This window comes from Erpetoichthys calabaricus, chromosome 12, assembly GCF_900747795.2.
Source record: "Erpetoichthys calabaricus chromosome 12, fErpCal1.3, whole genome shotgun sequence".
Taxonomy (NCBI): domain Eukaryota; kingdom Metazoa; phylum Chordata; class Cladistia; order Polypteriformes; family Polypteridae; genus Erpetoichthys; species Erpetoichthys calabaricus.
In genome coordinates this window covers 52,792,067-52,818,407 of record NC_041405.2, presented here as the reverse complement: position 1 = coordinate 52,818,407, position 26,341 = coordinate 52,792,067, and the positions used below count along the sequence as shown (strand labels likewise).

Below are 26,341 nucleotides of genomic sequence, written 5' to 3'. Positions count from 1 at the left end.
CCACAAAGAAGTTCAGATAAGGTTAACTGTTGACTGTAAATTGGCCATGGATGAGTTGTGGGTACATGAGTGAAACCTGCAATGGACTAGTGATCCGTTCAGAGCTGTCTGCTGCTTTGTGTCTAATGCTCTGTAAATAGGTTACAGCCTCCTGTGACTCTGAATTGAATTATATGGTTTGGAGGATGATGACAATGATTTTTTTTTACTTTAATCCCTGTGTGGATGTGCACTATTTGCACCTTCTTACATATATCAGATATGTGCACTTTAGGATAATAGGTGATACTAAATTGGCTCAATGTGTAAATGTTTCTCTAGTGATAAACTGGAGCTCCATTCAGTATTGTAAACACCTTACATCCAATAATGACAGGACAGGCAAAAAGTACTAACTATATAAAATTAACAACTTAATGTGTTAAAATTAATGGGTTAGTGGATTAGAAAATGGGTGGATACTTGTTTTTCTTTAAAGAAATAAACATCATGACCAGTCTGTTTCAAAATATCACCTCCTCTTGCTGTCCTTCTGTAAAGTCTTAACACTGAACAATCCACAGTACAGAATTCCTGACTGTACAGCTTACTCATTCTTTCCTGCTCTCTTATTTCCAACTCCTTTGTTTCCCACATTCAGTTTGAGGCTAAAGCTACATCTCTTCTTCACTTTATTCTATAGACCGCTATTTTTAAGCTGTGAGACTTGATTGTTTTCTCCTTTTTCTGTCTGTGCTTGTTTCCAGTGTTGTCTGATGATTTTCATTATCTATAAATAAAGTATAAAGCACACTTAGCAAGACATTTGGTGGGTTTATGGAGTGATTCCTTGAATTTCAGCCTTTAGTTCATATTCTGTTCATTTTGTTTCCTTTTCCTCCTTTAATAAAGCAGTTGCAGACTAATTTTGTAACAGGATTAACATGCTGAGTGTTTCTTCTTTGCTGCCATGGCTAGGATAATAAACAGTAATCATAACTTTAAGCCAATAGTGTCCTACTTGCACAGTGTAGTCACTTGTCTTCATTTTTAGAATATACTTTCTTGCTAACAATGTACTCACTTAATTGTTTCCTTTAACAATTACATAAACAAAATGTAGGAACCTTTATAAATGACAATATGTTATACAGTTAGGTCCATAAATATTTGGACAGCGACAACTTTTTTCTAATTTTGGTTCTGTACATTACCACAATGAATTTTAAATGAAACAACTCAGATGCAGTTGAAGTGCAGACTTTCAGCTTTAATTCAGTGGGGTGAACAAAACGATTGCATAAAAATGTGAGGCAACTAAAGCATTTTTTTAACACAATCCCTTCATTTCAGGGGCTCAAAAGTAATTGGACAAATTAAATAACTGGAAATAAAATGTTCATTTCTAATACTTGGTTGAAAACCCTTTGCTGGCAATGACAGCCTGAAGTCTTGAACTCATGGACATCACCAGATGTTGGGTTTCCTCCTTTTTAATGCTCTGCCAGGCCTTTACTGCAGCGGCTTTCAGTTGCTGTTTGTTTGTAGATAGATAGATACTTTATTAATCCCAAGGGGAAATTCACATACTCCAGCAGCAAAAAATATTAAATTAAAGAGTAATAAAAAATGCAGGTAAAAAAACAGACAATAACTTGAATAATGTTCAACGTTTACCCCCTCTGGTGGAATTGAAGAGACGCATAGTTTGGGGGAGGAATGATCTTCTCAGTCTGTCAGTGGAGCAGGACAGTGACAGCAGTCTGTCGCTGAAACTGCTCCTCTGTCTGGAGATGACACTGTTTAATGGATGTAGTGGATTTTCCATAATTGATAGGAGCCTGCTGAGTGCCCGTTGCTCTGCTACGGATGTCAAACCATCCAGCTCCATGCCAACAATAGAGCCTGCTTTCCTCACCAGTTTGTCCAGGCGTGAGGCATCCTTCTTCTTAATGCTGCCTCCCCAGCACACCACTGCGTAGAAGAGGGCACTCGCCACAACCATCTGATAGAACATCTGCAGCATCTTACTGCAGATGTTGAAGGATGCCAGTCTTCTAAGGAAGTACAGGCGGCTCTGTCCTTTCTTGCACAGAGAATCAGTATTGGCAGTCCAGTCCAATTTATCGTCCAGCTGCACTCCCAGGTATTTATAGGTCTGCACCCCCTGCACACAGTCACCTCTGATGATCACGGGGTCCATGAGGGGCCTGGGTCTCCTAAAATCCACCACCAGTTCCTTGGTTTTGCTGGTGTTCAGTTGTAGGTGGTTTAAGTCACACCATTTAACAAAGTCCTTGATGAGGTTTCTATACTCCTCCTCCTGCCCACTCCTGATGCAGCCCACGATAGCAGTGTCATCAGCAAACTTTTGCACGTGGCAGGACTCCGAGTTATATTGGAAGTCCGATGTATATAGGCTGAACAGGACCGGAGAAAGTACAGTCCCCTGCGGCGCTCCTGTGTTGCTGACCACAATGTCAGATCTGCAATTCCTGAGACGCACATACTGAGGCCTGTTTGTAAGATAGTCCACGATCCATGCCACCAGGTATGAATCTACTCCCATCTCTGTCAGCTTGTCCCCAAGGAGCAGAGGTTGGATGGTGTTGAAAGCGCTAGAGAAGTCTAGAAACATAATTCTTACAGCGCCACTGCCTCTGTCCAAGTGGGAGAGGGATCGATGTAGCATATAGATGATGGCATCTTCCGCTCCCACCTTCTCCTGGTATGCGAACTGCAGAGGGTCGAGGGCGTGTTGGACCTGTGGCCTCAGGTGGTGAAGCAGCAGCTGCTCCATGGTCTTCATCACATGTGATGTTAGAGCGACAGGCCGGAAGTCATTCAGCTCACCAGGACGTGATACCTTTGGGATTGGGGTGATGCAAGATGTTTTCCAAAGCCTCGGGACTTTCCCCTGTTCCAGGCTCAGGTTGAAGATGCGCTGTAGAGGACCCCCCAGCTCTGATGCACAGACCTTCAGCAGTCGTGGCGATACTCCATCTGGACCTGCTGCTTTGCTGGCACGAAGTTTCCTCAGCTCTCTGCTCACTTGTGCTGCTGTAATTGTGGGTGGGGATGTCTCTCCTATGTTGGTATCAGCAGAAGGATGTGTAGAGAGTGCAGTACTCCGAGGTGAGAGTGGGTTAGGGTGGTCAAACCTGTTAAAGAAGTTGTTCATTTGGTTTGCTCTCTTCACGTCTCTCTCGATGGTGGTACCCCGCTTTGAGCTGCAGCCAGTGATGATCTTCATCCCATCCCACACTTCCTTCATGCTGTTGTTCTGCAACTTCTGCTCCAGCTTTCTCCTGTACTGCTCCTTCGCCGCCCTGAGCTGGACTCGGAGTTCCTTCTGCACGCGCTTTAGCTCATGCTGATCACCGTCTTTAAAAGCCCTTTTTTTCTGGTTCAAAAGGCCCTTGATGTCACACGTAATCCATGGCTTGTTGTTAGCATAGCAGTGTACAGTTCTTACTGGAACTACAGTGTCCATACAGAAGTTGATGTAGTCAGTAGTGCAGTCAACAAGCTCCTCAATGTTCTCACTATGTGATCCCTGCAGGATATCCCAGTCTGTAGTTCCAAAACATTGTCTCAGAGCATTCTCAGCCTCCGGGGTCCACTTCCTGAATGATCGTGTGGTTACAGGTAGGACTCTCACTTTTGGTTTGTAGTGAGGCTGAAGCAGAACCAGGTTATGATCTATTTTCCCCAAGCGCAGGCAGCGGGGTGGCGCTGTATGCGTCTTTAACGTTTCCCCGGGTGTTGCAGTCCACATACTGGGAGAATGCAGGTAATGTTTTGTCCAGCGTCACATGGTTAAAGTCTCCAGCGATTAGCACAAGTGCCTCGGGGTGCTGCGTTTGTAACTTAGCAACAGCAGAATGGATGATGTCACTCGCTATCTCCACGTCCGCCCGAGGAGGAATATACACGATGACAACAATGACGTGTCCAAACTCTCTGGGCAAGTAATAGGGACGCAGACTTACGGCCAACAGTTCGATGTCCCTGCAGCAAGTGGAGATTTTTACTTTAACATGTCCAGAGTTACACCACTGTGTATTAACATAGAGAGCGAGTCCTCCTCCTTTGTGCTTCCCACAGGTACTTGCGTCTCTGTCCGCTCTAACTGTGCTAAACCCGGGTAGCTCTACATTAGCATCTGGGATGGTGTTAGTTAGCCACGTTTCGCAGAAACACAACAAACTGCATTCTCTGTAGGTTCTGACATTTTTCACCAGCGCAGCCAGTTCGTCGATCTTATTTGAGATTGAGTTCACATTCCCCAGGATAACAGAAGGCACCGAAGGCTTAAAACGCCACTTTCTTGCAAGCCGCTTCATTTTTAGCTTAGTGCCGGCTCTGCTGCCACGATACCACCTTCTTACCTCGTCAGGTAAATAGGGAACCACACCGGCACTGGCATTTGTTCTCAGCGCTCGAAGTTGAGTACTTGAATAGGCGAGTCTCGGCGTGTAAAAATCCATGCCCACGTTGTAAAAGTAAGTGTATCCAGGGAACAAATCCACATAAAATAAAGTGGTAGGAGTGATCAATAAATAAAAATAGAAAAATAAAAGTAGAAAAATACACATACACATATAGTCATACACTGTTTGTGGGCCTTTCTGTCTTTAGTCTTCAGCAAGTGAAATGCATGCTCAATTGGGTTAAGATCAGGTGAGTGACTTGGCCATTCAAGAATTTTCCACTTCTTTGCTTTAATAAACTCCTGTGTTGCTTTGGCTGAATGTTTTGGGTCATTGTCCATCTGTATCATGAAACGCCACCCAATCAATTTGACTGCATTTAGCTGGATTTGAGCAGACAGTATGTCTCTGAACACCTCAGAATTCATTCGGCTTCTTCTGTCCTGTGTCACATCATCAATAAACACTAGTGTCCCTGTGCCACTGGCAGCCATGCACGCCCAAGCCATCACACTGCTTTCACCGTGTTTTACAGATGATGTGGTATGCTTTGGATAATGAGCTGTTCCATGCCTTCTCCATACTTTTTTCTTGCCATCATTCTGGTAGAGGTTGATCTTGGTTTCATCTGTCCAAAGAATGTTTTTCCAGAACTGTGCTGGCTTTTTTAGATGTTCTGTAGCAAAGTCCAATCTAGCATTTCTATTGTTGAGGCTCATGAGTGGCTTGGACCTTGCAGTGCACCCTCTGTATTTACTTTCATGCAGTCTTCTCTTTATGGTAGACTTGGATATCGATACACTTACCCCCTGGAGAGTGTTGTTCACTTGCTTGGCTGTTGTGAAGGGGTTTCCCTCCACCATGGAAATGATTCTGCGATCATCCACCACTGTTGTCTTCCGTGGACGTCCAGGTCTTTTTGCGTTGCTGAGTTCACCAGTGCTTGCTTTTTTCTCAGGATGTACCAAACTGTAGATTTTGCCACTCGTAATATTGTAGCAATTTCTCAGATGTTTTTTTTTTTTCTGTTTTCGCAACTTAAGGATGGCTTCTTTCACCTGCATGGAGAGCTCCTTTGACCACATGTTGTCTGTTCACAGCAAAATCTTCCACATGCAAGCACCACACCTCAAATCAACTCCAGACCTTTTATCTGCTTAATTGATAATGACATAATGACGGACTTGCCCACACCTGCCCATGAAATAGCCTTTGAGTCAATTGTCCAATTACTTTTGAGCCCCTGAAATGAAGGGATTGTGTTAAAAAAATGCCTTAGTTGCCTCATATTTTTATGCAATCATTTTGTTCACCCCACTGAATTAAAGCTGAAAGTCTGCACTTCAACTGCATCTGAGTTGTTTCATTTAATATTCATTGTGGTAATGTACAGAACCAAAATTAGAAAGAAGTTGTCTCTGTCCAAATATTTATGGACCTAACTGTAGATCGCTGGTGCTTAGTTGTAAAAAATAACAGTGAAAGATTCCTACAATAAAATGGAGAACTTACCTTTTTCTGCAAATAAAATACAGAAATCTTCCCAGAATATCACTGAAGCACAAAAAACACATGCTGATAGGTGATTTCTAAATTAAATGTTGAGCCTTCAAAGTAATAATATGTTCAAATAAGCTAGCAGTCTAATTACAGGCCTGAATGGTGCACTAATTAAAAGATTGTTTGGATTAAAAACCAGTAGACACTGCAGTAATTCAGGACACAATGAGCTGTGAGTATGAAGAAATCTTAATGTTAGGGAATCAGACCTTTAGTAAACCCATCATCGTAAGGTGTGCAAAGATTAATTTATCCATTTGCTAATTTTAAAATATATGTTTAGTTTTAGAATCAAACGAGAGAATATCTGGTAAATTCAGAAAACACATTTATTTTAAAGTCCTTTAGTCAACTACGACAATCAATGCCATCGATTGTTGTCATAATAAATACAGAAGGAGCTGAACAATTTTATTTTAATTAATTGGTAGGGGAGTTAAATTAAAGATAAAAACAGATTACTAATTAACAAAACAGGGTGAAACAAAAGAGGCACCTGTCTGATCTCTGCGTCAATCAGATGTGTATGGTTATTTGTGAACAGATTAGTTTCAGTAAAGAAGTTATGTAACTTGTTCTTTGTCACCCTGGAAGTATTAAAGCGTTTGACACTTTTGGTACTTGAAGTTTTGAGTTTTAATTATGGATGCTCCGATGAAACCAAACGACTGCGGTCTGTTGGTCTAAAGCTGTAAAAGGCCTGTTGTTGCGAAGTAAGGTGCATAATACAAAAATGAAGTAAGAATAATTACTAATTATTTTTTTTAATTCATAAGTCTCAAAATGGAGGTTGGTGCTTAAAATGATGCAACCACTAGCAGACTATATCGTTACTTAACAACAATCCACTGATCCAAAAGTTTGAAACTAAAATTAAATTGTATATATTGCCTTCCATACCGAGCACTATCTCAGTATTGTTTATAAAACAAATTGAATTCCATTGCAGGATAATAGCGCCCCTCCTCTTCCGAATAAGAATCCTAAAAGAGTCACATGGTCTATATCGCGCCGAATTAATTGCAATGGCGGTAAAAGCAGCGGACCACACCAGAGTTAGCCTATCACCGTCTAGGTACCTCCACACCTGCCCGCTCGCTTTGGTTTAGGGTAGCCTTCTTGCCTGCAGACACACCCACATCACAAAACCAGCATGAAGGCTACCGGCCATAGCAGCTTGCTCGATTTTTTAACTTTCATGGTTTTACTCAAGTCTGCAGCTTTCACTGAGGAGAAGAGTCGACAAGAGCGATCACTGTCTCTGCTCGGTGTCATTTTATCCGCACAATTCGCTGAACAGCAGTACCAGTATCCGAAAACGCAGGCGCAGTCAAATGACCCAACCTTGCAGTATATGCTACATCTCTATTCACGTTCTGCGGATGAGGAAGGGAGGCCCAGAGAAAATCGGACCCTGGGATCCAACACCGTCAGGCTGCTTAAGTCATCGGCGAGCAGTACGCGCCATGGGCGGACCGGCACAGGTGAGTGAGAGGCTTGACTGGCAGTTTCGCGTCTAAGGTCGATCTTTCTGTTAAAAGAAAAACGGTCAAGTTGTTGCCTCAGTGGCAATTTGTGGAATAATTTGCCACTTAGAATTTAATAAACAATATTCATTTTTTTGTTCAATTAGTTACGCGGCACGGTGGCGCAGTGGGTAGCGCTGCTGCCTCGCAGTTGGGAGACCTGGGGACCCGGGTTCACTTCCCGGGTCCTCCCTGTGTGGAGTTTGCATGTTCTCCCCGTGTCTGCATGGGTTTCCTCCGGGCGCTACGGTTTCCTCCCACAGTCCAAAGACATGCAGGTTAGGTGGATTGGTGATTCTAAATTGGCCCTAGTGTGTGGATGTGTTTGTGTGTGTCCTGCGGTGGGTTGGCACCCTGCCCGGGATTGTTTCCTGCCTTGTGCCCTGTGTTGGCTGGGATTGGCTCTAGCAGACCCCCGTGACCCTGTGTCCGGATTCAGCGGGTTGGAAAATGGATGGATAGTTACGCTACACTAAAGCCATTTTAGCCAGGTGACGTCTGCTAAACAATTAGAGATGGGATCGATCAAGCCGGTGTAAATGCGTGCAAGGGATAGGCAAGACTCTTTCGGTTTTCAAACAAATTTATTTAGGGATGGTCACATGTGCACCAATAAAAATACACACCAAAATGCGCCAGCACGTCGTCCTGTTTTGACTATAAGCGAATGAGTATGGGTTGTCTGTTTATCCGCGGAGTCCCCTTCACAGTGGGCACCTTTTAAGGTCCAATTACGTGTCTGTAAGTGTTTAAGAAGTGTGATCATTTTGTAAGCCTGCACTTTTTGTATTGAGTACGTTTAGGAGATGATTTGCAAACATTGCAGTACATTGTCTTTGTGAATTGTGCATGTTCTGTGTTTGGATCAAGTGTGTGTGGTGTTTTTTTTTTTTTTTGTTGTTTTTTTTTTTCTGAAGCTGATTTTTATCTAACATTCAAAAACATTTATCTCTTTGTGTTGGTTCCATCTGGCCTTTCATTTAAACGTGGCAGCCCTGGGTTAACACAATTAATGGGCCAGTCGAGTAAAGTGTACACTACAAGGACTGGGTTCACATCCAAGTTTTTTTTTTTTTTTTTTGAATTACCCTAAGTTCTACTATGACATTAAATTTGGGTCATAAAACGATTCAATAGATTAATGGATCTCAAGAAAGGCCTAATGTAGACAAATCAACAAAGAAATCATGGCAGGATTGAATGTGAGATCAAAAAATATTGGAGGACTTCTAAAAATATATATTTGGTGGCACATGTATGCTTAGTCCAATACAGTGCCACAGAAAGCAACGTTAGGTGGTCCTCCAGGCCATTGCTGAGGACGTTTTAATAAATGTAGCAAATAAACTATAAATTCACTAGTACTTTCCTTAACTGAAAAGTTGGCCTCATAGGCATGTCATATGACCCATGTGTGTGGGTTGTATTTCACATGAATTTAAAGTGACATGCTGGCTATATAAAATGGTTATACTAAAAGGAGGGTTCTTACTAACCAGGGAGTGATTCATTGTGGTTTCATATTGGATTTCAGAAAGGTGGTAGTGATTTTTCAGTACATTAGTAGCTTATGTCTTATACTGCCATAGTTTTATTTGTGTTCTGTGATCTGATACAGCATATTTTAGATATTTGTATGTGTTTATCATTGTGTCAGTTGGGGGGGGAAGTGTTGTGTTTTTTCTTTTTTTTTATTTGCTAAAGTAATTCATGAGGTAGGTTATGACCATAATTTATTTCAGTAACCCTTTAGTTTAAATATTTGTAAAAGATGCATTAGATACGAGTATAGAAGCAAATGGAAAATGCATTGTTTGTTAAATTTTAACTGTAATAAAGTGCTTGCATCAGGCCATTCAACAATTTACACCATTTTGGTGGTCTTATGTTTGTGTGCATATTGCTTTTAATTTATTTTTAAAAAAAATATATTTATATCCTACATTTTCCAGTAAATGGTTTTATTTTGTCATTGTGATATGAATGCTCTTTTACTGTACAGACTCTGAAAGGTATCTTGTATAGGCTCTGCCTATCCATTAGTTTTTGAACATTCCTTGAAGTGCATCTGTGCCCTTACACTTTGCTCCCTTGAAATATGAGGCACTTTTCTAATAGAAGTGACTTAAGGCAGTTAAATGTGTTGACATTTTAACCCAAACACTGGGATTTACACACTTATTTGATAAATACACTAACTTGTAAAATACTGAACTGAGATTATGTCAGTGATCTTTTTTCATGCTTGAATGCTTTGTTTGTCTGTAATGTTTGGATATTATTTGCTTTATGCTTGATGCCATCAGAAAGGGTCTGGCTCCCTCTGTGACTATAGTTCTAATAAGCAAGCTTGAAGATTGGTAGATTTAATATTTACATCCCTAGTACTAAAGATGTTTTATTCTGTTAACACGTTATGCAGCTGACTTTTTTCCTCCATAAATTTAACTTGTAAGATGTTTGCAAATAATGCAGTGGTTCCCCCTATGTGGGTATCTGACTGGGCAGCATTGTGGTTTCTAGTTATCACCTTGTAACTTCTAGGTGATAAATCTAGCAGTCAACTTAAAATTCAATGTGAACATATTGATAATTGTGCCTTGTAAGCAATCAGTCTTATTGATGAGCATTACAGCACACAAACAATTTCCAAGGAAGCATTTCAGTTAACAGAAAAAGGGTGTAGCATTAATCCCTGCCTTTGTTTTGCAAAGTGATCTTTAACCTGTAAGTGATGGAATCTGTTAACAATGCCTGATTCTGTCGTTTTCAAATAGTGTTTCAAGCATAATACTATAAAGGATGATTGGTCCAAGTAAGGATAGAGCTCAACTTTTAAAACTAATTTGACAGTGTATATCTGTTTGTTGTGCATGAATGCCTGTAGGAGACAACAAATATTGTATGGATAACATCATGATTGTAGTAGCAGTTTAGGAGTATCCCTTATATATAGATGCTGCTTCTTAACATTAGTTAGGCGTAACTATTGATGTGAATGTGCCATGAAATTGCAGGGCACTACAGGTAAATATCATTATACAATATTATTGTTTGGGGAGGTCGCCCTTTTTGGGACATTGACTGGTTTGGTCTTTCAGCTCTAAGATCTAGCTTTTTATGCAATAGTTATATACTATGCAATAGTTGTATACTATTCAGAGCAAGCAAGACTAAAGGTTTGAATGCAGTGTAGTAATGCCAGTATGGCTGCCATCCAGGAGTGTATTAAAAGATCTCATTATGAACTTCAAGTACAACAGTTTCACGTTTTTAATGACCGTGAGCCTCCCCACCCCATGTCCAACCAACGTACAAGTCTGCTAATGGTATACCAAGGGAAGCGCACAAAATGCAAAAATCATTCTGCCTTGTCGCTGAGGAGACATGGCAACTGATGATCGAGGGTCCTACTTGTGTCCACAAATAAGGAGATACATTTGCAGTGGGCTTAGGAACACTATCATTAAAAGCACATTTTATTTGGTCTGGTGCAACAGATGCAAGTTTCTAGAAGTGGAAATATGTGTGGTTCCATAAACCTGTCCTGTTGGATGGATGGTGGATTTGGAGTAGTGTGTGTTAATTGAGTTATAGGATTAGGTGGAGCAACATTTAACAACATTTCTTTATATAGCACATTTTCATACAAAAAGTAGCTCAAAGTGCTTTACATAATGAAGAAAAGAAAAATAAAAGATAAGAAATTAAAATAAGACATTAGTTAACACTTTTTTTTTTTTTTTTTATAATAAGGTCCAATGGCCAAGGGGGACAGAAAAAACAAAAAAAAAAAAACTCCAGACGGCTGGAGAAAAAAATAAAATCTGCAGGGGTTCCAGGCCACGAGAACGCCCAGTCCCCTCTGGGCATTCTACCTAACATAAATGAAATAGTCCTGTTTGTAATTAGGGTTCTCACGGAAGGACTTGATGATGGTCATGCAGACTTCTGGCTTTTAATCCATCACTGTTGGAACATCACGGTGCTTTGAGTAGATGGTGGTGGTGCAAGCCACTACCAAAAGGACACCGGAAAAGGAAACAGAAGAGAGAGTAGGGGTTAGTACAGATTTTAGAGCCACCATGAATAGTTATTATAATGAGTTGGATATACAGAGTATCAGGATTAAATTACAGTGAAGTTATGAGAAGGCCATGTTAAAAATAATGTGTTTTCAGCAGTTTTTTTTAAAGTGCTCCACTGTATTAGCCTGGTGAATTCCTACTGGCAGGCTATTCCAGATTTAGGTGCATAACAGCAGACGGCCGCCTCACCACTTCTTTTAAGTTTTGCTCTTGGAATTTTAAGGAGACACTCATTTGAGGATCTGAGGTTACGATTTGGAATATGAGATGTCGGACATTAAGAGCACCATGATATCTCAACATATTTGCACATCAGGTAGAGTTCTTCATGGCATCGTAGTTCTTGTCTACAAACAGGTTTTTTTTTTTTTTTTTTTATAAACCAGAACAGTAAAGACTGGAGAAATCCTCTTATTCCACAAACATGAAGATACATTTACTCTCAATACCATAGCCCCTTTGGTCACTAGACCTCAATCCACATGTGCATTAATTAATGAGGTACAATTTGAAATTGACAAGCACAACCAACTATTTTAAAATACATTTGGGATACAAAGTTATGGTCCTGAACTCCATAATAAATGAAAGCTTGTCTGTAGGGTAATGGGGTAAAATGTTGCTATTTACATATAATTAGCTAACAAAGTGTCTGCTTTGCTTGAGCTAAGTTCTGTAAAGGTCAAAATCAAAGTCCTGCTAAAAACTCCATTGTATTTTATCGAACTACCCTAATATGTGGTAAAAGGTGGTAATAGAATTTATTGCAGAATTTAGCCTAGTGTGAGATTTTCATGTCTCTGCAAGTCAGAAAAACATGTTTGGCGTCAGAGTAGAGCTACTAAAATCATTCTGGATTAACTTCTGCTTGTGCTCTTCAAATCAGTAATTATAAAGCATAACAGTTTTGAAATGTAGGACTGCCTTCTGGTAGAATAGTAATTTTATAGGAAATATATGGCTAAGTTAGAGGTCACTTTAAAAGAACCTTTGTTAAAACAGCAGAGGCTTGGAATGAAAAGGAGAGCTTTAAAGTTTTGTTGCTTGTATGTGGGTGTTTTGCTTTAAAAAAAAAAAAATAAATAAATAAATTGCATACACTGTACACCAGGAAACTACCAGAAATGTGCAGCCTTCCACCAACATGTGAATGATCGAGCTAGTCGATTTGAAGTGTCTGCACTTACAAGTTAAATAGTATGTAAAAGTAAATTTAAAGTGGCTTTAGTTTGTTCCTAATCTACTTCCCCTTGCATTAAAAATAGTAAGTGCTGGCATGATTTCAAAAATGAATACTGAGCTGGTGCATTTGTTGCTTTTTAGTTATACAACAACATTTATATAGCACATTTTCATACAAAAAGTAGCTCAAAGTGCTTTACATACTGTAATTTTTTTGCAGAGAAGTATGGAATAAAATGCATTTTACTAAAACTCTTTTGGGCATGTCTTCCTAGAGTTTAATATTCTTTAAAGTATTACTTTTAAGTCTGCTCCTCCTTCAGCAACTCTTTCACCACATCAAGATTAAATATGAATTGTATTATTATTTAACATTGCTTAATTAAAGGGTCTATGGCATGTAAGCACGTCCCTTTCTTATGATTATGACCCTGAAGAGTTAGAGATGTTTTAAATTGTCCGATACGGGTTTGCATTGATTATCTGGTCCTGTTGAGGCTGGGATGGTGTTTCATTCTAGTATGATACATTCATTTTGGCACAGTGTGGCAAGTAATGTGTTAGAAGCTGTATTTGAGTTTTCTCACAGTAGATAAGCTTGATCCCTTGTTAAACCTAATTAAAGTTAAAACATTGAAACAAAGCCAAAACTCTTCTTGGTATTCTGGAGGGAGGGCTGTGCATTTGTCAAAAAGTGACTCTGACTGAGGTTATTTTGCATATCTTAATAGTGTGACAGAAAAATTTATTTAAAAAATTCAGGCATTACAGTTGTAGAAATTAGACTTTGAATCTTAGAGGAATGTGCTGAAAATTTTCACTGCAATAATACATTTTATATACTGTTGGACCTTTTCTTTAGTGATTGGCATCTCAATTAACTTTAAAAATACAGGTAGTACAGCTATATACTTTACTGTCTGAGCTCAGCCAGGTCAAGCGAAGTACTTGGAAATGGGAGCTGAACTGGCACCACGCTATACTTCTTTGGTACTATTGGTCCATAGTCCATGCATGACTGGAACTGTGTGTTCTGTTGGTTTTTGGTGGGGTCAGAATCAGCTAACAAGGTCATTTTTGCAGAATGTTTACATTTTAATATTCAGCCTTTATTAAAATCTTAATTTTGCATTTGAGTGCAATAACTTAACTTCTGCTAGGTGGCACAATATTGGAATATTGTTTAAAATACCAATTCTGAGGTCAACGGTAATCCTCTAATATAGTAGGTCACATCCCAAACAAATATCCTTAAGGGGACCAAAGTTTAACTATGAAGGTTTATTTAGATTAATACGAATTAAAATGTAACTGTTTAGTAAATCCATTATCTTCAATTTGAAGAATGGAATGAAGAGATTTCTAGCAAAATATGAAAGTCCAGTAGGTTTTTTTTTTTTTTTGAATTCTATTGCAAACCTTTATTTGTTCCTCCAATAAAGGCTAATTTATACAAGATGTTTTTGGTTTGGTGCTGAATTGTTCTAAAAGATTTGCACATAAAAGTGGGTGTGCGTTTAATAATACTGTCTTGCTCAATCCACCGGAGATCATCAGTAACAGATTTCTAGTGTTCTCCAGTGGGCCAGCACTTTTCTTTCTGCTTTCAATTACATTTTGATTGTCAAGTGGTCTGCTACAGTTGAGTGATAAGTGAAGCACACAAGTGGGGGGTGGTGGTGGACATTTACTCCAACTTTCTTTTACTCCATGCAGTAAGACTAGGTTTTTAAACTCGGTAAATATTGGTGTGTTCCATACTGGTTACTGCCTTGTGACTGATAAACCAGTTGAGAATGTGATCTAAACCAATCCAGAAATGTTTTATATAGTCAATTCTCATGTTTACCAAGTTAATTTCCAAAATAATGCTGCATACATTATTTCAGTGATTAGAACTTGCATAGTAAACTAGTAATGTACACATTTTATCACAGAACACAAGGTTAGAACTGCAGTTCTCATTAACCTTTTGAACTTAACCCTCTAACAGAAACCACAGTTGATTACAGGTGTAGAGGTCCATTGAAGAGCACATGGGCAACATTCTAAGCATTTCCAAGACGTTTTCTAAAGAGATGTCTGTAAATAATTGCCTGAATGCCAGTGGACTGGAAGCATTTTGGATGGTCATGTAAAGCACATTTCCTGGCCTGAGGGTAAGAATTGAGATTTTTTTTTTTTTTTTTTTTTAAATATAAATGTCTGGCAGAAGGGCGTCTATGTAGCATATGAGCCAAGGCAGAACACACTTGTTAGCAGGGCATATAGACAGATCAGTGAGTCAGATTTTGCTCATCAGAAGTTGAAAGGAGCCCTGCAGATTGACATTAGTTTTGAACTTGGCATATGCCAAACATGGTGGAATCTATTTTCACATCAGAAACCATGGTCTTCATTCTGAATTGATGCTTGGTAAATAAACATGGCAGAAAAAGAGATGATGTTTTGGTAAGATGTGTTTTGATGTAGATGATAGACCAGGGGGGTATTTTTCGTACGTGGATTAGTCGTTTAGCTGGAGTAATTGTTGACGATTTGGCCTGATCCTGGATCTGTCGGTTTTTCGAAACTCTTGCTGGAAGTGTTGTCATAGCAACACATCCTAATCCTCAAACCTGCTCGGAGCAGGTTTGTTCTACGTAAACAAGGATTAGTTTACACACGTGATCAGTGACAGTGCGTAGAAGTCATCCAGTCATGGCTTTCGCCGTTCATGAATGAGCGACCAATAGATATTGGTGCGCAATTATACGAAGAGAATTTCATATAGAGAGGGTTTTGCGCGATCGGCAAGATCCTTTATTGCTCTTGGAGGAAATTCTGTACGAAAGATACCGCTTTAGCCAAGGGGGAATATTGTACCTCAAAGATTTATTAGCTCCGTATATTTGAAGTCAAACTCGGCGAAGTCGGGCTCTCACAACCACACAGACAGTATGCATTGCTTTGAGGTTTTTTACAAGCGGCACTTTTTTATATACTGTAGGCGATGAGGAAAATCTAACTTAAAGTGCAGTTTGCCAGGCATTTCGTAAAGTCTGTTTGGCTCTGAAATATTTCCTTCGGGTTTTCATAGTGTTTCCTGGACACCTGCGTGTGCAGACAATAAGAGGCATTTCATGCCATTGCAGGTAGGTAATACATGGGTAAAAACACCCACAGTTCCATGAAGAATCTCAATCAGCCTAACATTCTCATTACCAGGATTTCCAAATGTGATTGATCAGTCCCATGTGCCCCAGAGTGGAGTTTGATTTGGAAAATGTACCTCTCCTCCTTATGAATAATCAGACACAGTGTCTTCATAAATATTTGACCTTCGTCAATATCTCGTTGGTCAGACACAGGTTCTAGGGATATGACATTCCCTGCAACTGACCCAACAAAAAAAGAGGGCTATATGGAACATACCTATGGCACACATTGAGGACAAATATATGCAATGACCATCCTTTACCTGAAATGAAGTGACCACTGGTTCTGAGGAGGAGCTTCCCCCTGGAATGCCCTCAGAAACAGGGCGATGGGCATTTTGCTGGAGAGCCAACTCTTCTGCAGGGGTTAGGTCTGGACCACGTGCACCTACACCTGTTTTTTGCTTGTCTGCCTTCTTATTAGCTTTAAAATTAATGTTCTTTACATTATATATGATTCTTTATGTCAACAATTCTTTAAATATTAATATATACCAATATTTACCAGTTTGAAGTACTGTATATTCTTTAACCTGTTCCCATGTTCTCCTTGTGCTCATGTTCGATCTGGAATTATGACATATTAAATAATTAATCTTTCAGTAAGTACAATGCACACACGTTTAATTTGTCGCCCACTTTTTGCCAGCCGTCTTTTCTGGTTTGGGCTGCTTTTGCAGTGTTACCCCAAATGCCTATTAAATGTTGAAATCCTTCGAGTAACTAATTAACTAACACACACACACACATGCACACAGCTTGTGTGAAAAAAAAAATGCACCCGTTCTTTCGTCATTTTGTTACAGCCTACCATAGACTTTCTGATCATGTTTTCTAGACTCAATACATATGGGCTTTTCACTCAGAGCGGGCACGCGCATTCATCTCGGATGATTAGATCCAGCTAGACTAATCTACTATGCGGCTGCGTTTGGAAAAACCGGCTAAATCCCGGATGAGTTTCACTGGCATTAACTCCTCCAAGATGAGGTATCTGATCTCGGATGATTTAAGCGACGTACGGAAAATACCCCCTCAGCTCTTACATATGTTATGAGTAGAATGCTGATGTTAGACTCCTACCAACCCAATCATTTTCTAGGAAACAGGAAAGTAAAGTCTAGAAATTGTCTTGTTTGCAATCACCTTTGCAGACTCTGGGCAGAGTGACCTGGGGCCTCATGTATAAACGGTGCGTACGCACAGAAATGTTGTGTACGAATGTTTCCACGCTCAAATCACGATGTATAAAACCTAAACTTGCCGTAAAGCCACGCACATTTCCACAGTAACTCTTACCTTGGCGTTCGCAATTTCTCCGCTCGGTTTTGCAGACTGGCGGCACCCAGCATCAAAGCAGTGCTACTGTTCCTGTGTGATCACCCTTTCTTTCTTAGCTCCACATTCCTGACGTGGATTTATAAATACACTGAAATTAACTGCATATTGTTTATTAGTGTAATGCATCTGATTGTAATTAACCTGTAGCAATATAATGGTCCAGGGAATAGCCATAGTATTCCAAATACCATAACTGCTTTAGCGTTGTTACACTCACTGCATCTTGTTCTTCTTTTTGCTGCTCCCGTTAAGGGTTGCCACTGCGGATCATCTTTTTCCATATTACTCTCACTGCACCACTCAGAGTATTTATATCACTGTATCTGAGTGTGAATCACAGCAGCAGCTGATCGGAAAGAGAATTATCGGTATACAGTTTCAAGTACACACTACCTCAACCACGGCAAAAAGCATCAAAGCCTTTCCTGTACGGACCTCGCGTTTCAGAAACCGTTTCATCCCAAGAAATATAAACGCACTCAATCAGTCCATCAAGTGCTCCTTGTAGAACTGTTTGTACTTATAAGTACAATTACCTCACTGTAAACTTACACTACAGTTATAATAATGCACAACCTGCGCTACTTTATAAAGCGCGTATGATGACGATATCATTTTTAAGATGAAATGCAGCAAAATATGTTGATTATAGTATACAGATAAAACTTCATTTAAATAATCTGCATTGTTAATAATTAAACATGTGAGGACACTGTGTCGCAGCGCTAGCTAGTTCACGGATAGCTCCTGCCTTGTGCTGTATTATTGCTGGTGCTGACGCGACACTGGAAGGATAGATGGATAGAATAATAAAACATGTACTACGAAGATATTTCAATGTTCCTTAAGTTTTGAAGAATCGGCGTTCTAAGCTTACAGATGGCTTAACGTTTATTACAGAGATGATTGTGTGGCGATTGGGTATTTGGAGAAAGAAAAGTACGTTTGAAAGAGACAGTACTTCTGTATTAAATTATTTCATCGAAGGTCGCACATGGCGCAGCAAGCCTCTTGCGTGAGATATGAACAATCACTGCGCCACCGTGTTCCCATGTTTAATAACATGATTTCATTCCTATCATCATGAAAATGATATCACGTATACATCTCAGTATTTTAATTATTCAGAGAGCTGTAATATCTTGAATGTAATGGATTCTGTGTCCTGTCGGAGAAAGAGAAAGAACGGAAGCACATAGTGATTCACACACATGGAGCACATAGAAGATCAAATACAGAACAAAGCATTTAACGTGCTACTTGAGAAACTAGTAAAATAAACGATTTTAAGATGAAGTTTATGATGTTCTACTTTAATGGCAAAATAAACTACGTGATTTAAAGTGGAAATTTCGAGATTAAAGTTGACATTTAGTGCTTTTTTCCCCACTGTGTGCCAATTTTTTTTTTGTCTGTACCCTAATAAGCTTTCATATGACACTCAGACGGTGGGCTACGACTCGCCTTTTCACGGCGACTTTGATATGTGATTTCTTTTTTATTTCGGGTACTGTGCGACTTTGTGAACTTGATCTTTCGAGTTTCTCCGACACTCTGTCACTCGATCAACTTTCTTTTGTTGATTATACCACTGTTTAAACCAACAAATAGTAGGTTTTTTCTTTGCCTCCTCTTGGTATTCGCTGAAATTCTTATATTTTCCCCTGTGCTTTTCCAATTGTCTTTTCACAGAAGGCTATTTATATTGATTTGCATATTCGAATTCTGGGAGGAGTTGGGGCGGGACAGAAGGCGCGTGCATGTGCGTTACTTTTCACGCTGATCGGGATTTATGTAGTGGAAGAAACGTGAAATTTTGCGTGCGCACAGATTCCTGCATCTGGATTTTTCTGTGTGTACGCACAATCCCCGCTTTTGTGCTTACGCCCATGTTATAGTGTGAGTTCTACGCACAGCCTCATTCTGTCAAATGATAGATAGTGACCTCGTAAGTAAGAGTTGGGGTGACAATCCTCTCTGACAGTTGATCTCTTATGCAAAATGGAAACTCCTGTTTATCCTTCAACCTTGACACAGTCTATGGCCTTTATGAAATAATTTAGTGGCTACACTTAAATCCATAATCTTTCAAGCCTCATCAGCATAACGTGAAAGACCTTCTGACAGCATTCTCTGTGACTTCTCAGTTTGGATTAATATTGATGAGGTGTTTGACTTGTTTGGACATTTCCTCTCAAATATATTGAACTTGGACAAAAGTCAAATTCATTTTTTACACAAACCCACTGGATTGTTTTTGCACAGTGTATAAAGGTTCGCAAAATCTTTGCAAACTAGCTTCGCATATGAATTTACTTGATTTGTTCCTTTGTGGTGTCAGGCAGTGGTGGTGGGTGAGGGCTTACAAACTCCCGTTTCATTTAGTGTCTATTGAGCTCTCAAGTAATTTTGTCAAAAAGAAATGGGAAAACATTGATATTCTGCCCAAGGCATGATAGTAGAGTAGACAAAGGCTTGGGCACAGCAGCTTTAATAAATGAAACCTGGCAAATCACCCATCCACCTTTTTGGTACTGTGGCGGATGCCGCTCTGATGGAAGGACCGGGGGAGTCTGCATTTGCGAGGCACTACTGTAGAGGGCAGCCTCCCTGGGCAGCTGTGGCACATCAAATTCCCACAGGGCACGTTGGCAGTTGGTTTGGTGCAGCCCTGTTGGGTTCCTTGGGGGCTGCCAGGGGGGAGGGGAGTTGAAACGGAAGAGGAAAGAAAAAGAAAAGGACTGTGCTATTGATTTGGTGATTGGTTGTGTTGTGCTGTGGGGAGCGAAGTAAAAGCACTGCCCCATTTGAATAAAATGTGTGTACTGGACTTGTCTGCCTGTCTGTGTCGGGTAGGGTGGCTGGTATGTCCCCTGGTGGTCCACAGTACACAAAGTACATGCACCCCAGTAGTAGGACTGTTCATGAGGAGGTATGGTACTTCTTGTTTAACAGCATATCCCCCAAAAATCATGCAAATCAGTTTTGATTACTCTGTTGCAATTCAAAATTTTCTTTTGTGATCATCCTTTTATATACTTTTTATATTGCATTTATTTCCCGGTGCTTCTTTATCAATTGCTTATTAAAATTGGGACTAAAACAATTTGAGCACCCATCATTTTTACTGACTCCAATCCTCAAAACACTGTTCTTTTTTCCCTTTCAATCCTCTACCTCTATGCATGTTAATCTGCTTAATGCTCCAGTTTTGCTGTTTTATTTTTATGGTTCTGGTTTCAGATGATTGAACAAACCTTTTTGAAATCAGTACTATTATTGTCATTGGTCTCGTGACTGCGTCTGTTTGCCAATACTCTATTTATTGTTTTTATTGAAGGTACATATGTACATGCATACTTTTTTTTTTATTTTTTTATTTATTTTTTTTTCAATATGAACCAGCTGTCACAGCAATCCTGCAGGTTTAAGTTTGAAAATCGACACTACTATTCAATTCAATGTGTAATACTCCTGGAGTTTATCCACCCATTCATTTTCTGAGCTTGTTTGTTCAGTGCAGGAAGCAAAAGCCTATAGCGACATGTGCTCCTTGAGGTACTGTCGGTCCGCTCTTGCACTGACCCATACTCCTACTGGGGCAAATATTAGATTTACCTGTTAACCAAACCTCAGGCTTTTTGATCTGTGAAAAGAAAAATTCTAATGCGTAAGGTACCAAATTTTAAGCATATGTTACCATGTAGGATGATGGCTGTAGCTTTCAAAGATCTCTTGTTTGCTTTAGAAGACAGCCCAGAAAGCCACTTGTTCATCTATTCATACTTGATTCAAACATTCATACTAGAATATGATTGCAGCCCATCTTGAAGATGTTGTGACATCCATGGTACTGACCTTTTAAAGTAACCAAGTATTCAACTGAGTGAATCATGACTTTTATTATAGGTATAGATGCCTTTTTTGTGTGAAGCTGGAAAGAGTCTGTTTTATACCATTGAGTCCATTTTTAATTGTGCATTAAACCCAACTTTATTTTTTTGTTTTTGTAGATCCTTGGCATATGCATTCTGTGAAATACGAGCTTAAAATCCTTCAAGGAGATACTCTTGTGAAGGTGGCAATAGTCCACTTACGAATGGAGCCTCATATCACTAAGAAAATTGCCTGTAAACTGAAGGTTTTTACAGCCTCCCCAATGGAAGATAATCCATCATCTCTGCAAGATCCATGGATTCTCTTTTTCAGGCCAGAAGACAAATGGGTTGAGACTGATATTACAACTCAAGTGTTCGCCTTAGCTGGACATCTGGATGAAAATTTAACTTTGTATATCTGGTATGCTTGTGTTGAGGATGGACGAAACTGGCGCTTTTCAAGGGCAGTGAAAAAACCACAGAAGGTGGCTGTGCTGCAGGCCCCTGCACTGCTGCTTTACATCAATGACAGTCGGAATGCTGGCCGCCAAATTGTTCACAGGCATTCTGAAGGACCTCTTAAAGAGGAGAAGAGGCACCTGCTTTACAGGAAAATCAGGCAGCTGGGCAACATAGGGTCTGACATCCCAAATTACCTGCGTAGGAACAGTGTTGTGAGAAATGAATGCAAGCTCCATTCATTCAGAGTGAGTTTTCACCAGCTTGGTTGGGACCATTGGATTATAGCCCCACACAAGTACAATCCAAAGTATTGCTTGGGTGATTGTCCTAGGATTCTTCACTATGGTTACAACTCCCCCAATCATGCTATCGTACAGAACTTTATTAATGAGCTTGTGGATGGTGAAGTGCCCCGGCCTTCTTGCGTCCCATATAAATATAAGCCCATTAGTGTCCTAATGAAGGAGCAGAATGGCAGCATTGTGTACAAGGAATATGAGGACATGATAGCAGAATCCTGTACCTGCAGATAAGAGACCAGTTTATGCTTGTGCTAAGAAACCGCATTTTCATCCTCCTTAGTGTGCCCATTCCCAATTTTTAACAATCTTACCAGCACACAACTTCTGTTTGGTATAGTTGTGTGGTGACAATCAAGACCAAAAAATACAGGAAAATGAAATGGTGCTTTGCCCCTACATGTGCCTATGAGTTTACATTTATAAGTCCAAGTCCATGCTAATGGTGCTTTTTAATAGTAAGCACTGCTTTTGCTGCAGCTGCCCATAAGCTTTCATTTAAATCATAGCCTCATTGATAGTTAACTTATTGTGCTTCTGCATCAAAAGGCCTTTTTATGTGAATTCTTAATAATTTTAAAATAATTCAAGGTGGGTCAAGTTCTTGGAGGGATGTTTCATTTTTTTTTTTTTTTCCCTTGTTCCTTGTTTCCCTTTCAAATCCTGTTATGCTGTTCCCTAGCAACCCTGCCAGACCCCAGGCACACTTTTTGAAGGAGAAAAATGTAAAAGTAAGTGATCTTTTACAGTTTGAGATACAAGGTTCAGAGGAAAGTGCAATAGTGTCTGAAGACATAGTCACATAGCTTTCACTGACATAAGTTCTGGTGTTGGGAGGCTTTTTGCACATGTATGTCTTCCAAAGCCTTCAGAAATAGGTTGTAATGAAATAAAGAAAAGGCTGTTTTTTCTGAAGGCTTTAGTTAAAAATAAGAGTCCTGGAGTGTTTGTATGATGTTTAAATATTTAATTATGTATTAATGTTTGTATTTTGCACACTTCATAAAAAATGATTGGAAAATATTTTTTTAGATTTCTGGTTTTCACACAGTTGCAGAATATTTATTGAAGTGTTTAAAATGTGCTGCATATTTAGTCTAATGTGTGTTTCTGATGTCACTCAGGGGGTTGTATTTTTTCATCACACAGATAGCCTCAGAAGGAGCATTTGTATGTGGCTCCCACCCCCCAGGATAATTGAATCATTTCAATATGGCAAGTCATTATCTATCTACATGCCCATGCCAGATGCGTGATGAGTCAGTTGATCTGTGGTACTCTGCTTTGTGAGTGAGACATTCTCTCTCTTCCCCCCCCCCCCCCCCGGTGTTCTGGCTGTGATCAACCTAAGGCAAGATCATAGATGTCTTGGTAAACCCTGATGCTTTGTTCTAAAAATCACCAAGTAAAACACACACAACTTTTCAACTGCCTGTAGTCCATCTACTAATAGTGTAGTATTAAAGAGCCCTTGTCCCATAATGCAGTAGCTCCATGATTATCTTTATGTAGTCAAGAAGAATTCAGTAAATTTTATGTGAATGGGATGGGGTGTTTTTTTAAAATACTGACTTTTTTTCATTGCTTTTGCTTTATAAAAAGCAAGCCGTGCCACCCACCTCTGCATTATATCACTGGTCAAGAATGCAGGCGACCTAAATCTCAGAATCGATTCCACTTATTGCTTTGACTTGAATTACTCCGAATGCAAAAAAGTCAACAAACGGATATAAATTGAGGGAACCATTTTTTGCAGCCTTTCTTTAGCAAGAAAGGTACTGTACCTAAACAGGAAAATCTTCAGGTTGTTGGTGGTGTTTTTTTGTGTGTGTGTGTGTGTGTGTGTGTGTGTGTGCAGGTAGAACAAAGTTAGAGCCATTAAACTGTTTGTTTGTGTATGGTATTGAATCAGATGCATAAGGGATTTGTCAAAAAAAAAAAAAACCTAAAGTCATAATGTGAGATTAACTTCTTGTTGCTCTTGGGAAGGGTAGAAAAACTAATGACTTAAAACGAAAGTGAAATATATGTGAAAGAATCAGTAGGATGTGGATGGAATTGCACAATATGTATGATATACAGAGTGTTCAGAAGTGCAATAGACATTACTAGATGTAGTTATTTTTCATGTGTTTTGATCATGTGTGAGAAATAGATCACTGTCCATCACTTTGAGTAAAAATGTGATGAGCCTAATGATACACCATTTAAAAGAAAGAAAAAACTAATAATGGTTATGTGCTCTTTGTGACACTTTTTTTCCCCCCACCCCAAGCACCAATATTTAGCCTTTAAATTCAAGGAATAATGTATATTTTTAGAAGCTGTAAATTGCTGGGAATGAGGCATGGTAAAATGTGAGCAATGATCACAACCTAGCAGAAAACTTCTACTAGGCCTTTTGGGAGTGTTACAATTGCATAATTGGTAATGGAAAAAAGTCTGAACATACAGGTTGGCCTCGGCTATGCAGGAAATTAAAGAAGTGGTGGAAAATTGTAATGCTGTGGACAACACGGAAGGTAGTGCATCATAAGTGGAGAATGACTGGCCTATCCAGCTACAGTGTGTGTGTGTTGGTTTTTTTTTTTTTTTTTTTTTATTAAACTTTGTCCAACCCCCCCTGAATCAGATTTTTTTTTTTCCATGGCAGAAGAACCTCTGACCTTGCTGATTGGTCATTCCTGAGCTATATTTTTACAAGTTTAATGCATGACTCATTTCAACTTCTGACTTAGCACAGGTGAAGGTACTGAGCAGCCACAGATTCAGTGGTCTCTGGTATGGATAATTTCCATTTCCTGCAAGTTTGATATGGTAACTCTAAGACTATGTATAGTGCCTTTCTTTATATCTTTTCAGTAATGTTATTTACAAGGCAGATGATAAAAAAAATTGCATTCATATTATAAATGGAAGATTGGCAAAGCTGCACTATTTATGTGGTGTGGAGGCCTGAAACGATCCTGGCATCAAGTCAGGAAATAAAACAATGACCTGAATGTATAAAAGAATTCATTCTGTAAGAACTAGCGGCCAACACAGTAGACCCAGTGATGAGTGTTAAATATAGAAATAGCAGATCAAAAATGTAAAGACAGTGGGTGGTAGGGCCCACATCCATAATTTAACCTTTTATATAGTTAACTTTATACCACATGTGCCATTATGACCAGGATAAAAAGTGAACGAAGACATAATTTTAGGTCAGTGATGCTGAGAAACATAGAAACCAGATTTTGACAAAAAAAGTGAACATGGGAGTTGACAGCACATATGAGAAACATAGTTGAGTCAATAATGAGAATTAAACCGGGGGAGCAGGTCTGAACTGAGAGAGAGCAAAACTTTTCGTGTCATGGAGGACAGAACCTTGTGTAGATACTCCAAAAAAGTAACATGTGTACATAGAGAATTGAATGGTGCAGCTTTGGGAAATCGAGTTAAAAGAATTAATAGGACCACTAGATACAATACAGTAAGCAGGCCCCGCCAGTGAATGCCTCATTATACCCATGCTTTCCCTTAATTAAAGCAAATTGGTTGGCTTTAAACATATAGAATACACTACATAAATATGTCTGGGGACTTGTTTAAAAATGCAGAACTATTATTTTGTGTTGATGCCGGAAATACATAGAAATGACATTCTGACTCAGGGTGTTATGTTTGCTAGATCTGGAGTATCCCTGGCATGTGTGGAGTGGTAATGTGTCCTCCCACGGGCCCTCTTTTTCCTTCACTGCTTTGAATGGGGTGTATTGTAAGGCTCCAGCCAGGGTTATTTCCCTGCAGGCAAGTGTAGGAGAGGGACAGCAGCTAATTCAACTGTATTTTCAGTTTTGAAAGTGGTAACAAAGTTAGTAATGTAAGCTGCTTGGGTATCAAACTAGAGTGTGGTGTAACTGTTTCAGTTGCAAAGTCTAACACGAGTTGCTCTTTAAGTAATAAGCAAACTGCTGAAGTCGGCTGCACCTGAAAAAATATCATTTTGGCAATGGATTACCATGGACAATTCACATAAATAATAGCATTGTTGGTGTATTGCATGGATGTTTCAGATCTGTTGAGCTGGCCAAGCCATCAAGTCAATGGAGCAAAGAGCAACTGGGACTATTGTTATAAAAAGGTTTACACTACAGCATGTTTGCATTGCACAGATGTGTCCTTTGGGCTGTAGACTGGAACATTGCTGGCAGGCGTGTAAACGAGACGACCTTTGCACCAGCCCTAAAAGTGGTTTAAAGATTTGGACTGCTCTTTATGGAAACTTACCACGTTAAAAGTTTTGTTGTTTTCCTCTTGTGATGGAGTGTGTTTCCAGCTGCCCCTGGATACAGTGCTGTACTGTCAAGTCAAACTTTGGCAGTAATGGTACAAGACGATTTAAGAATTC

The 26,341-nt window shown here is 39.6% G+C and overlaps 1 protein-coding gene across 1 annotated transcript; it reads left to right on the top strand.

Annotated features, from left to right (window-relative positions):
* Positions 1-6,932: 6,932 nt before the first annotated feature.
* Positions 6,933-23,271, top strand: bmp15 (bone morphogenetic protein 15). Its single transcript, XM_028815521.2, has 2 exons — positions 6,933-7,456; positions 21,320-23,271. Exons 1-2 carry the CDS (start codon positions 7,126-7,128, stop codon positions 22,177-22,179), a joined length of 1,191 nt encoding a protein of 396 aa, XP_028671354.1. The 5' UTR covers positions 6,933-7,125; the 3' UTR covers positions 22,180-23,271.
* The last annotated feature ends 3,070 nt before the right edge of the window (positions 23,272-26,341 follow it).

Excerpts from the sequence above, each read along its gene's own strand:
- bmp15 (XM_028815521.2), top strand. The coding sequence starts at position 7,126 with ATGAAGGCTACCGGCCATAGCAGCTTGCTCGATTTTTTAACTTTCATG. Across the intron at positions 7,457-21,319 it reads CCATGGGCGGACCGGCACAG|ATCCTTGGCATATGCATTCT; the intron begins GTGAGTGAGAGG and ends TTGTTTTTGTAG.